This window comes from Bufo gargarizans, chromosome 4 (genome assembly GCF_014858855.1).
Source record: "Bufo gargarizans isolate SCDJY-AF-19 chromosome 4, ASM1485885v1, whole genome shotgun sequence".
NCBI lineage: Eukaryota > Metazoa > Chordata > Amphibia > Anura > Bufonidae > Bufo > Bufo gargarizans.
In genome coordinates, this window is record NC_058083.1 from 266,071,672 (window position 1) to 266,086,226 (window position 14,555).

Genomic DNA, 14,555 nt, shown 5'->3' on the forward strand with positions numbered 1-14,555 from the left:
CATGTGGCCTTATTGACATATTGGTATTCACTCTACACAAAAGGGATTTACAACAAAAAGACTGAACTCCGCATCTATATAACAGAAAGATACTATTACATTCTAGAATACGGCACAGTGTAAAAAATTATAGTTTCATGAGATGTCTAATGAAAAAATATATAAAAAGCCGAGAGGAAAAAAAACAAAAAAAAACACAAACAAAATCTGCACAGAGTAGTTAGATTCTGGCAGCAAAATAATTCCAACAGGATTCCTGTGGAGAAGGGACTTTGTCAGTTTACCTACACACTTTCCTTGAAGTTACAATGGTAGCAAGTTGACATATTTTGGATGGGAGTTGGATTTCATTCAAATCAGACAAAATTCACATCAAGCCTTTGACAAAAAGTTACCTGGTTTTGGGGTCTGACTGCAATACTGCAAAGTTACATCCGTTGGAATCTGTTGCGACACTGACTGCCCTGTGGACGAAAGATAGCTTCTGCAGACAAATCCTTTCATACATACCATGGGTATCAGAGTGCAAAGAATCAGGCACTGAGTGTTCTGAGGAGAGAGCAAGAAAGTATTCACCATCAAATCATTGGAAGTGCATTAGAAGGGGAAACATACACAACCAGTAGCCACCATCACAGCTCAAGTGGGCATCAGAAAATGGATCCCCTATACACAGGATGACTGGTGTAAGAGGACCAAGACCCCCACCACAAGCACTAAAGTGCCCTATTTCTCCTTCATGGTGAGAAAGTGTTTGCATGGAGCAGAGGTCAAGAGAGGCATGCAGTGGATACCCTTTACGAGGCTTTCCAAGACTTAAAGGGAACCTGTCACCAGGATTTTGCGCATAGAGCTGGGGACATGGGCTGCTAGTTCGCCACTAGCACATCTGCAATACCCAGTCCCCATAGCTCTCTGCGCTTTTATTGTGTTAAAAAACAGTTTTGATCCATATGCAAATGACCGGATATGAGTCCTGTATCCGGAGATGAGTCAAATGGAAAGGAGCCCAGCACCGCCCCGCGTCCTCCGAATCTCCTCCTTGCTGGCTGACGTCACAGAGCTGGATCGCCGCAAATCTCGCGATGCGCAAGCTAGCGCATGCGCAGTGTCGGCATCATGTTCATTCCCTGTACTAGCATCAGCACAGGGAACGAACTACGCATGTGCTAGCTCGTGCATCGCGAGATTTCGGCGCTCCTGCTCTGTGACGTCAGCCAGCAAGGAGGAGATTCGGAGGACGCGGGGCGGTTCTGGGCTCCTTTCCGCTTGACTCATCTCCGGATACAGGACTCATATCAGGTAATTTGCATATGGATCAAAACAGTTTTTTTAACACAATACAAGCGCAGAGAGCTATGGGGACTGGGTATTGCAGATGTGCTAGTGGCCATCTAGCAGCCCATGTCCCCAGCTCTATGCGCAAAATCCTGGTGACAGGTTCCCTTTAAAGGGGTTATCCGGGAAAATATATTTATGACTTATTCAAATCATCAGTATCACATTTGAGGGGGTGTGACACCTGAGACCCCCGCCGATCAGCTGCTAGAAGAGGCATTGAGCGCTGCAGCCCCTTCCTAGGCCAATGACACCACTGTACATCGGTCACATGGCCTAGTTGCAGCTCAGTCCCATTCAAGTCAATGGGGCTGCGCTGCAATACTAAGCACAGCGGATATATGATGTATGGCGCTGTCCTTGGAAAGCTGCCGCAAGAAAATTTAGATTAGCACATCCATAGTAACAGGTGCACATCCATAAAACTAGCACGCAAACAGCAAACAAAAACGTATGGCAGCGAACTAAGGATTATTCTGGATTAAAGTGGTATTATACCTACTATACATAAAAAAAAATGGAAGCTCTTTGCACACATTTTTGATCAAACGTGTGTCGGGCCCCATCTACCGACATCAAGGTGGCTTCTGCAGATGGGTACCTAACACTAACAGAAAGCTGCCGGGAGCCTACGTCACTCACCAAAGACCCGGTGAGCACAACAGCTCCCTGAAACAGCTGATAAGTGAGCATGCCAGGACTTGGACCCCCACTGATATGATAATGACAATCTATACTGGGGATAACCTCTTTAAAGGAAAGCGGTCATCAAGCCCCATCAAGTACAATAATACAGGTAGAGAACACCTGCCACGGACTCCAGATTAGTAATTCATATGTCAAACCCTTAGGCTACATTCACATGAAAGTAAAAAAAAGAAAAAAAAAAAAAAAAACACAACATGAATAAAAAGACACCATCAGTAATGTTGCCAGAGTTGCCCCCAGTAGTAGAAAGGTGTAGCATCTTTTTGGGCTTAAAAAAAAATAAAATAAAAATTCTCATCTCATTCACTTGCACACGCGGAAAAACTCACTCTTCACTGAAGACTGAAGGACCTGGTGCTCCCAGCATGATGATGTCACCACACTGGGAGTGTCAGGTCCTTCTGCAACCTGTGAGAAGTGAGTGCCCTGGCAAGTACAAGTGGACAAGGTATTTTTTTTTTTAACCCCTGAAAGGCCATTTTTTTCCACAGAGTCTGATATTGATGACCTATCTATATTTAAGGTCAAAAGAACTCTCTAAATACTTTAGCCTAATGGGTCCCTTCCAATTCTTGACAAGAAATATACTGATGAAGCAGCCGAGGAAGGGAGGGAGGATTTTACAAGACCCAAGGGTATAAGCATAAGGGATTCCTATTGGAAATATCAACATGCTCTCAGTAATCAGTAGTAGGGTGACAGACCTGCAGGAAAACTGAAAATTTCACATTAATTGCCATTCTGCTTATCATGATCAGAATATCCAACTGGTATATAGATTAGATAGTGAAAAAAACTGGTATATAGATCAAATAGTGAAAAAAATCACATTGATATGAAAGAGAATACCCTTTTTATCTGCAGAGATTTTCTTTTCAGGCATCCACCTTCCACTAAATCCTTCACCATCAGGAGTAATAAAAAGCATTTCATTCTTATTTAAGGCAAAATCCGACACAAACACTTGGCGTCCATACACCCAGCGGCATGGTTTCATAGAACTGTTGGTCGATTTCCAGCAAAAAACCTTTGAATACACCAATTTGTAATATAGTTAGTGCGGCATTAAGTTTACGTATAACCACAAAGACCTACGAAAGTAAATTCAGTACAGCGCTTGGCTATCTCTGGCGATGTCACAGAAATGAATGGAGCAGCAGTGCGATTTTCCGACCAGTCACTCCGTCCATTTCAGGGGTACTCCACATGGTATATAGCAGGCATGCTCAACCTGCAGCCCTCCAGTAGTTGCAAAACTCCCATCACTCTCTGGCAGCCTACAGCTATCATCCTACAGGAGGGCATTGTGGGAGTTGTAGTTTTATACCAGCTGGAGGGCCGCAGGTTGAGCATCCCTGGTATATACAGTAGAGAAGTTCCCCTGCCTCCCTGCATTGCCTGTAGTGAACAGCATTCTGATGCACTCCCTGCTGAGCTGTGCCGCGTGCATAGCTCAGCAGGCAGATTACTATGACTGCCCTGGGAACCTCCAGCAGGGCCTAGGCTGTCATGGTAACCAATCAGAGCCCTCCGATTTCACTGTGGGGGCTATGATCGTATGAAGCCGCATCCCTCTGTCTTACCTCACAGACAGTGTGATTTTTTTTATTTTTTTTAAAGCGCCATCTGAGAGGTTAAATGATGTGGTTTGGTGCGATCGCCATTCCCTGTTACTGCCTGCTGTATTATTCCGCAGCAGCTTGCTCCATACAAGCTCTCACACATTATATACACGTATGTGATAATGCATGAAAAAGTTAATGATCATACACATTTCTGCGATTTAGTCCACACGGTGGTTTAAAGCCCTAACGTTTATATTTACTGGGCTAGCAAAATAATTTCTGCAACTTTCTGAAACAGGTCTGTTCTACTGCCAGCAAATATTATGCACAGGTCCTATTGACATTAACAGAACCAGAGCAGGAGTACCTGTCCCACCCTGAGTGCAGTGGTTTCTCTTTACTCCCAGTGTCAGATTGGACGGGAGACTTTACCTGTACAAACCCATTAAAATGTATTATTATAAATATCTATGACATGTATCAAGGCAAACATACCCTTCCAGCTTGATCCAACGAAAGGAATCGAACAGGCTGGCCTCCATTTTCTTTAAGATTTTGTAGATCTGCCTTGCAATCTAGAAATCCACCAGACACAAGGATCTTCCTTAAGTTCAGTTGCCTGAGTTAGAAAAAAAAATTTTTTTTTTTATTAATTTCTTCACAACATGGAAACAATGGTAATGTTCTGAGAACGTAAGAATATATTCATCTTACTTTGATGCAAGTTTCTTGCACTGGTACTCAGTCAGGAGGTAAATATCGCCACGTTCAGTGGCACAAACAGTCGCTCCATCACTGGCAGACACAAGAGATATACTGATGTCTTTATGATGCAGAGCAGACACTTGGCGAGGACAAGTGACATACTTTTCTCCATTAGGATCTAGCAAATACCCTAATTGAAGGAGAAACAACAATCACAATGTCTTAAGGATTTCATGAAAGTGGCTATAGAGAAATGCACCCACTACAATACGTACCTAATTGACCACCATTAAGTCCCATGGTATAAACACCATCTTTAGTCCACAGTACTGTGTGAAACCTTCCAGCAGCAACCCCTATCACAGACTTGCCTTTCAAAGTTTTGGCCTGAACCTGTTCAAGAGAGAAAAATGGTAAATGATCCATTGACCTAGAAGTGACTAAATTATCATATTCAACATCAGCCAGATAATGCTTTATGATGTTGGTTTTACAATGCACAACTCAAAGAGTGAATAAGGCCCATTTCTCACTTCACTTTTAGTTTTTTTTTTCCATATTTGCATTTCAAAAATCTTGCTTTATTTTTCCATTGACATAGCCAAGAAAAGGTGTTGTGGGGTGACCTGTATACATGCGTTTTTTCCCCACACAGATTCCCATGTGGAAAACCCACAGCATAGTACAGTTCCAGCAGAGTGTATGAGATTATACAAAATCTTGTACACATTGCAGATTTTTTTTTCTGCGCAAAAATTGACCTGCATTGTGGTTTTCCAAATGCTCAGCATGTCAATTGCATTAGCGGTTTTAGCTGCAGATTTCACCCTTTTCCAATGAAGTGAAAACTGCATCAACTGCGCACCGAAAACCTCTGTTAAAATCGAGGATTTTTGTGCCAACAGTGCAAATATGCACATAAAACAGCACGGAAATCTGTGCAGATCTTATACGGGTTTACCCAAACTTGTGTGCAGGCAGCCTTAAATGGGTTGTCTCACTTCAGCAAATAGCATTAGGTAGAGGGAAGTTGACACAAGCCACTTACTAATGTATTGTGATTGTCCATATTGCTTCCTTTGCTGGCTGGATTCATTTTTCCATCACATTATACACTGCTCGTTTCCATGGTTACGACTAGGGGTGGGCGATATATGCGATATGATCACTGAGCGATAGTAAATTGAAGAAGCTTCTCACCGCTCCGTGGCTCCGGCTCCCGACTCCGCAGCGCGCTGTACTGGAGTGGCCAGGGCCTGGAGTGCACACAGTGTCAGCCCGCTGACATCAGGTCCCGCCCAATGCATGCTGGGAAGAAGACGTGATACCTGCAGACTACCTGCAGGAAATGAGTATTACACTCACCGGTAATCCGGTTTCCTGGAAGTCTCCATGACACCACATGCTGAGATTGACTCCCTCCTGATTGGACAGGAAAAACACAGAGGTTAAAACCCCCACCCCCTCCTCACATCACCAGTGTATTTTAACGAAGAACCCCAGGATGAAAGGATAATAGCTAATAGCAGAACAAAGGGTGGGATGTATGTGGTGTCATGGAGACTTCCAGGAAACCGGATTACCGGTGAGTGTAATACTCATTTCCCCAGTCGTCTCCATGACACCACATGCTGAGATAATATCAAAGATATCATTAGGGGGGGACGACTGCCGACAGGACCTTACGTCCGAATCTTAGGTCATCATTAGCGGCTAAGTCTAGCCTGTAGTGCTTAGTGAAAGTATGAGCTCTCTTCCAGGTTGCTGCCCTGCAAATCTGTTGTAAGGAGGCTGAAGCTTTTTCCGCCCAGGAGGCGGCCATGCCTCTCGTAGAATGTGCCTTTAGTGAAGCGGGGACATCTTTTCCCTGAGCTTTGTATGCTTCCGAGATGGCCATCTTAATCCATCTAGAGATGGAACTTTTCGCCGCTTTCCTCCCCTTGTTGGGACCTGAAAATTGGACAAACAGATTTTTGTCTATTCTCCAAAGACTGGTAGCTTCCAGGTACTTTAATACCGCTCTCCGGACGTCTAATGTGTGGTAAGTAGATTCCTGATCGTTTTTCGGATCGTTACAGAATGAAGGGAGAACAATGTCCTGAGACCTATGAAAGGTCGAGACTACCTTGGGGAGGAAAGTTGGATCTAATTTGAAAATTAATCTGTCCTCAAATATTGTAAGGAATGGTTCTTGGATGGACAAGGCCTGCAGCTCACAGACCCTTCTGGCTGAGGTTATTGCCACCAAAAATATAGTTTTAATTGTAAGCCATCTGATGTGAATAGAGTCCAGAGGTTCAAATGGATTGGAGGTTAGACCCCCTAGTACCGTATTAAGGTTCCATGGTGGCACCATGTTTTTAATCGTAGGTCTGATCCTATCTGCTGCTTTAAGGAATCTGGATATCCAGGGATGTTCTGTTAGCTTGGTATTATATAGTGCCCCTAAGGCCGATACCTGGACCCTAAGGGTATTAGGGGATAGCCCTAAATCTAGCCCTTCTTGAAGAAAATCCAGGATTAGTGAGATGTTGGCTCTGAACTGGTTGAAGGAGGTTCCAGACCAATCCGCAAATTTCTTCCATATTTTTTGGTACTTATCGTTGGTAGTCTGCTTCCTGCTAAGGAGTAAGGTGTTCACTACTTTTTTTGATAAACCAAAGTTTAATAAGTTGGATTCTTCAGAATCCAGGCTGATAATTTTAGTATTTCCAGGTCTGGGTGAGTGATGGGCCCCTGACTTAGAAGGTCCGGCCTCCGAGGTAGAAGGAAAGGAGCTTCCACGCTGAGGGCTTTCAAGAGGGAGAACCAACTTCTTTTGGGCCAGAAGGGGGTTATCAGTATTAGTGTACAACTCTCCTTCAGGAACTTCTGTAATACTTTGGGAATAAGCGGAAATGGGGGGAATGCGTAGACTAGGTTTGTTGTCCAGCTCTGATTGAAGGCGTCTACTGCCCCCGGATGATCCCTGGGGTTGAGGGAGAAGAACTGGTTTAGCTGATGATTTCTCCTGGATGCAAACAGGTCTATCGTCGGCCTGCCCCATTTCTTTGTGATTAAGTGAAAGACTTCTGGGGCTAACATCCATTCCCAGGGTCTAGTCTGTGCCGGCTTAGGTAATCGGCCTGAATGTTTAATACTCCCTTTAGATGAACCGCTGAAAGAGATTGAATGTTGCTTTCTGCCCAGGAAAAGATTTTGTTCGCCAGGTTCTGTAACAGGTGATGCCTTGTGCCTCCCTGGTGTTGGATGAAGGCCACGGCTGTAGCGTTGTCCGAGTAGACTAGGACGTGACGTCCTTCTGCCAGCTGACTCGTATGTTTCAGTGCTTCCCACACTGCCTTCAGCTCCTTGAAATTTGAGGATTGCTGACTTACGTAACTCCCCCATGTTCCCTGGTAGGAGTTCCCCTGGACGATCGCTCCCCAACCGTGGAGACTGGCATCTGTTGTGATGACTAGAGGGAGATCTTGTGCCCAGAAAATCCAGTTTTCTAGGTTGGATCTGCTGAGCCACCAAGTTAGCGATTTTTTGGTCTTTGTATCTAAGAATATTCTCCTCTCTAGGGTTAATTGTGATCTGTTCCATTTGTCTAAGATGAATTTCTGGAGTGGTCTTAGATGGAACTGTGCCCAGGCTACTGCCGGAATGCAAGCAGACAGACTCCCTAATACCTTCATGGCCTGTCTTATCGAACAGAATTTCTCCTTCTTGAACTTCCTCAAGGCTGACTGAAGCTTTATTATCTTTTGAGGTGGCAGAAAAGATCTTTGGGAGACTGTGTCTAAGGTTATGCCCAGAAAATCTTTCCGTTTGGATGGGATTAAATCCGATTTTTCCCAATTGATGATCCAACCTAGGTTCTGTAGATGCCCCAGGACTAACCCGAGATGGTTTTTCATGGTCTCTATGTTGTCTGCCACTACCAGTAGGTCGTCCAGATAGGGGATCACACAAACTGCCTTTTCTCTCAAGGTTGTCAAGGCTTCCGCCATTATTTTGGTAAAAACCCTCGGGGCAGAAGAGATCCCGAAGGGGAGACACCTGAACTGGAAATGTTGAATGTTTCCCTCCAATTTTACTGCGAACCTTAGAAACTCCCTTGATGACCTGTGAATTGGAACATGATAATAAGCGTCGCTTAAATCTATTGTGGCCATCACCGCGTCCTTCTTCAAGAGCTTCACTGCTGACTTCAGGGTCTCCATTTTGAATCTTTGATATCTTACATATTTGTTTAGATGTTTCAGATTTATAATTACCCTGGATTTCCCGTTTGGTTTTTTTTATAATGAAGAGGCGGGAATAAAATCCCAGCCCTGTCTGATTTTTTGGAACTGGCTCTATGGCGTCCAAGGTTAATAGGTTTTTTATATCTTTTTTTAAGGTCACAGTTTGAGATGGGGGAAGGGTAGTGACTACATATTTCTGTGGGGGGAGAGAAAGAAGATCTATCTGATAACCCTCCTGTATAATACTTAAGATCCACCTGCTGTTTGTTACGTGCTCCCAAGATTTTAGAAAGGAGCTGAGTCTTCCCCCCACAGGTATAGCATCATTGTTTGCTATTGGATGAGGAGGCCTCTGCCCGGTTTGGGTTGAAGAGGAAACTTCTCCCTCTGCCTCCCTTCGCATAACTCCACCTCCCAGTCTTCCCTTTATCTTTTTTATTTTCGGGTTGAAAAAATCGGTCACGAAAGGGCTGTCTCTTTTGTTTGTATCTTTCCTCGGGAAACCCCCTTTTTTTATTTGTTGCGTTGTCTAGGATTTTGTCCAAATCTTCACCGAAGACGTACTGACCGTGGAAGGGGAGTGCGATTAATTTATTTTTAGATGTGATGTCTCCTGACCACGCTTTGAGCCATAATGCCCTTCTCGCAGTATTTGAGAGAACAGCTGTACGGGCAGATAGTTTCACTGATTCGGATGCTGCGTCTGCTAGGAACGAGGTTGCCATCTTTAGTAGAGGCAAGCTCTCTAGAATTTGATCTCGTGGCGTTTTGTTAACCAGATGTATCTCTAGCTGGTCTAGCCAGAGGTTCAGTGTTCTGGCCACACACGTAGAGGCGACGCCTGGTTTGAGAAGGGCCGCCGTAGTCTCCCAGGTCTTTCGCAAGAGACTCTCCGTTTTCCTGTCTAGAGGATCTTTCAACTGTGCTGAGTCCTCAAACGGCAGGGCCGTATGTTTTGCTACCTTGGCCACAGGCGCGTCCACTTTTGGAATAGTTTCCCAATCTGTACAATCCTCTTGGCTAAAGGGGTAGCGTCTCTTAATTCCCCTTGGGATAAAGGATCCTTTATCCGGTTTTTCCCATTCTGATCGAATTAGTTTTTGTACACCATCAGGGACCGGAAAAACCGCCTTCTTTCTTTCCCCTAGACCCCCAAATATTTCTTGTTGGGTAGACTTAGGGGCTTTAGGCATCTCCATCTGAATGGTGGCCCTGATAAGTTCCTCAATATCTTCAGGATTGAACAGGAAGCGCTTATATTCGCTCTCTTCGTCTGAAGATCCTGGGTGCTTTTGCACCGATTCGGAGTCTGAGACCGCCAGTCCCTCAGAGTCGGAATCCAGGATGAGTGATTTAACACTACGGGAATCCTGAGTGGGAGCAACTTTGGGGGGAGTGGGTTCTCTGGCAGCTAAGGCTAGCTGGACCTCCTCTTTTACCACTTTTCTAATGTCTTTAATTAAACCAGAAGACTCAGCCTTGATGACACTGGCTGTACATTCTTTACACAGGGCTTTGGATCCTGTGTTAGGTAATCTCTTGCCGCAAATACCACATTTTTTGGTTTTTTTGGCTGCCGAAGTGGAATCCTTTTCTCCCTGAAAATGTTAAGGGAGGAAAGGATGAGCAAACTGAACCCACCATACAAATCATATGCCTGAGAGCATGTTACTCACTGTCCCAGGGTTTGATGCAGGCTCGGTTCCAGAGCCCGACGCGAGGGGGGTGCTCATCTTGACTCCCGACCGCCAAAGATGCTCCTAGTATGAGCCACGCTTAAGCAGGGCGCCATTACCCAGGTCCTGTGCGTTTTTATGGTGTTCCCTCGCTTCAGGACCTGTGGCGCATGTGGATGACGTCAGCGCGTTCTTGCTCCGCCCCCTAGCGTCTGACGTCACTTGCCTGCCAGCCGGAAGGGACGCATCTCAGCGCCGATCCGCCGCGTCCTCCTTCCCTCTGCATCAAGCCCTCCTGGACCGCCGCAGAGGGAATCTTCGCAGGGGCACTACGTGTGTGCCCGAGCCCAGGCCTGACCGAACAGAGGAGGGAGAGCTGCACTGCAGATCCGACCTCGGCCTGTGGATGAGACGATACTCCAGGTGAGCCCAACGAGCTCCGTGCACCTCTCCTGCTTCCTTATCCTGATGGGACAGGAAAAACACTGGTGATGTGAGGAGGGGGTGGGGGTTTTAACCTCTCTGTGTTTTTCCTGTCCAATCAGGAGGGAGTCAATCTCAGCATGTGGTGTCATGGAGACGACTGGGGAAAGGTAAGTATAGCGATTCTCCTGGGGGTCTGGAGGCTCCCGGGGGATGGGGGGATTCTATTTGCAAAGGATGGCCATGGGGCTGATGGCTATGGCTCTGGGGGACATGTGGCAAATGATGGCAAATGCCATGGGGCTTGGGGCTGATGGCACTGGGTCTAGGGGAGGTTTGTAATTTGTATTTTTTGTATACATACATCGCAATATATATCATATATGCTTTAAAATTATATTGCAATATAGATTTTAGGCCATATCGCCCACCCCTAGACTTACGACCACCCCGTAATCCATCAGTGGTGGCCATGCATCCACACTATAGGAAAAAGCAACAGCCTATGTGCACTCCCACAGTTGCTGACACTAGAGAGGAAGGCGCTTTTTCGTATAGTGTGCAAGCACGACCACTACGACAGTTTGAATGGTGTTAGTAACCATGGAAACGAGAAGTGTATAATGTGATGGAAAAATTAATCCAGCCAATAAGGAAGCAATATGGACAATCACAATACATTAGTAAGTGCCTTGTGTTAACATTCTCTACATGATAAATGCCACTTGATGAAGTGACACAAGCACTTTAAAAAAAAGTTTTCACAAATCTCAGGTACACCTTGCTTTTTCGTTTTGTGCGGAAATTGACCTGCCGTGTGGATTTTGAAATAAAATATGCACGATGTCAGTTCTTTGTGCGGATAAATAAGGTGTTAATTTTATTGTACAGGTCATGAACACTTTTCTAAAAATAATTTTTAAAAAAAATTACAAAAAAAAGGCCTTCACAGGCAAAAAAAAAAAAATTTCTTTTTTTCCCCCAAAAAATGTTTGGTCCATATTTGAACCAATGATCCTCCAGTTGCCCATATGAGTCTAGTGCAGTGTATTATGTCAGTGACAGTAAATCTGACTGGAGGACTATTATGTACACATATTTATTAGGCAGAACCTATGTCTGTGAAGGTTCTTATTTATCCAGGTCATGGTATATCTGTAAAGAATAAATCAAGGCAACTGGACGTACTGTAGATTTCTTGAAACGTTTCACTCGTTCTTCCAACGAGCTTTCTCAATTCTGAGTGACTGTACATGAATTCTCTGGGAATAAATATGTAACTGAATAAACATCTGGTAATTAGACCCAGCATTGGGTCAAAGGGGTTGATTTCATTATCCTAATTGGAGTCAGTAGGTGATAAAGACTTCCCAGAAAAGGGTGTCAAGACAGCATTGTATGTGGCAGACAATAGATGTCTAACCCCCCCCCCCCCTCATCTCTATTCAAGCTTGGCTTCTCCATTTTTACGTAGATGGCCTCCTTCACACCTCGTTTGTACCAATCGGCCTCCTTATCCAAAACACGTACTTGACTGTCTTCAAAGGTGTGACCTGTTCCTTTTAGATGTAAGTACACGGCTGAATCTTGACCAGAGGTTTTAGCTCTTCTATGCTGAGCCATACGCTGATGTAGTTGTTGTTTTGCCGATATACAGTTCTGAGCATTCCTCATTGCACTGGACTGCGTACACAATGTTGTCCATCTTGTGCTTAGGCGTTGGGTCTTTGGGGTGAACCAGTTGTTGCCTCAGTGTGTTGCTGGGTTTAAAGCAAACGAATGTGATGTTTATTAAAAATCCTACGCCTAAAGACCCAACGCCTAAACACAAGATGGACAACATTGTGTACGCAGTCCAGTGCAATGAGGAATGCTCAGAACTGTATATCGGCGAAACAAAACAACAACTACATCAGCGTATGGCTCAGCATAGAAGAGCTAAAACCTCTGGTCAAGATTCAGCCGTGTACTTACATCTAAAAGGAACAGGTCACACCTTTGAAGACAGTCAAGTACGTGTTTTGGATAAGGAGGCCAATTGGTACAAACTGTCGGGTATATAAAGCAAATGCTTTATATAAATATAAAAAAATAATTATCGGGTCAAAAGAAAAATTATGCAAACTATATTAACCCGTGAGACGGACATAAACAAGAGGCGTGAAGGAGGCCATCTACGTAAAAATGGAGAAGCCAAGCTTGAATAGAGGTGGGGGGATTAGACATCTATTGTCTGCCACATACAATGCTGTCTTGACACCTTTTTCTGGGAAGTCTTTATCACCTACTGACTCCAATTAGGATAATGGAATCAACACCTTTGACCCAATGCTGGGTATAATTACCAGATGTGGATTCTGTTACATATTTATTCCCAGAATTTTTGTACAATCACTCAGAATTGAGAAAGCTCGTTGGAAGAACGAGTGTAACGTTTTCAAGAAATCTACAGTACGTCCAGTTGCCTCGATTTATTCTTTACAGATATATGTGTATATAAGAAACCTGGAGGCTTTTTGTTTAGGCATGGAAACCCCTCGTCACCTCACAATCACGTCTCGGGGAGAGTGAGGAGGTGAAAAAAAAAACAGCCCCTCTCCTTTTCTCTACCAACTTAGCTGCCAGGTCCTGAATTAACTACAGAATCTATAGGTTTAAACAACCAGGATGAAAGTTATCTCCAATCCCGGCTGTTAAAGAGGACCATTCACCGCTCCCGACATGTCTGTTTTAATAGCTTCATGCATTCCCCATGTACTAACAATTCTGGAGCATCTATTCTTATGGCTCTATGTTGTGCCATTCCTTTATTATTTCTACTAGAAGTTATAAATGAATTTCTATTAGCTTTTAGTAAGGGTACAGAGGGGTGGTAACCAGTTTGGGGGGGGGGGGGTACCTACAGTGGCAGCACTGATTGTATAGAGTCAGACTGTGCAGGTACACACCCCAACTTGTTACCACCCCTCTGTCTTCTTACTGCAGACTGCTAGCAATTAATTCATAGCTTATAGTAGAAATAATAAAGGAATGGCACAACATAGAGCCATAAGAGTAGATGCTTCAAAAAGGAGATTTTTGTATAACTTACCAGTTAAATCTCTTTCTCGCTCTTCCTTGGGGGACACAGACCTTGGGTATAGCTCAGCTCCCTAGGAGGCGTGACACTAAGTAAAACTGTTAAGCCCCTCCTCCATCAGCTATACCCTCAGCCTGGAGATAGAGGCTACCAGTTGCGTGTCCAAGTAGTGAAAGGAAAACAACCAATAACAGGAACAACCAGCCAGCAACCCAACGGGGCGCCAAACCATAACCCTGTAACCAAAACACAGAAGGGTGGGTGCTGTGTCCCCCAAGGAAGAGCGAGAAAGAGATTTAACTGGTAAGTTATACAAAAATCTCCTTTTCTCGCCCATTTTCCTTGGGGGACACAGACCTTGGGACGTTCAAGAGCAGTCCAAGAAGGGAGGGACCACAAACCCAAGGCGGAACACCACCAGAGCATCAGGAAACCGCTGCCTGCAAAACCAGGCGGCCCAAAGCAGAATCCGCTGATGCATGCGTATGCACTCTAAAGAACTTTGTGAAAGTGTGCAGAGAGGACCAAGTGGCTGCCTTGCACAACTGTTCAGCCGAGGCCCGATGCCTCTGCGCCCAGGAAGCACCGACTGCTCTGGTGGAATGAGCAGTGATGCCGAAAGGCGGAGCTCTGCCCTTGGCTCGATAAGCCTCAGACACCGCCAGTTTAATGAAACGGGCAATAGCCACCTTGGAGACCGCTAAACCCTTGCGCGAACCCTCCGGAACCAAAAACAGGGAGTCCGTGCGCCGAAAGGATCCGGTGACCTCCAAGTAAATCCTCAACGCCCTGACCACATCCAGACGGTGCAGTTCCCGTTCTCTGGGGT

The 14,555-nt window shown here is 44.9% G+C and overlaps 1 protein-coding gene across 1 annotated transcript in view; it reads right to left on the reverse strand.

Annotated features, from left to right (window-relative positions):
- Positions 1-14,555, reverse strand: part of IBTK (inhibitor of Bruton tyrosine kinase) — a 118,224-nt gene that overhangs the window by 81,225 nt on the left and 22,444 nt on the right. Inside the window, exons 7-11 of the mRNA XM_044289176.1 lie at positions 4,592-4,709; positions 4,326-4,506; positions 4,107-4,230; positions 2,896-3,073; positions 396-549 (exon numbers count right to left, since the gene is read on the reverse strand). Coding sequence (XP_044145111.1) covers positions 396-549; positions 2,896-3,073; positions 4,107-4,230; positions 4,326-4,506; positions 4,592-4,709 — 755 coding nt within the window. The remainder of the gene's footprint in view (positions 1-395; positions 550-2,895; positions 3,074-4,106; positions 4,231-4,325; positions 4,507-4,591; positions 4,710-14,555) is intronic.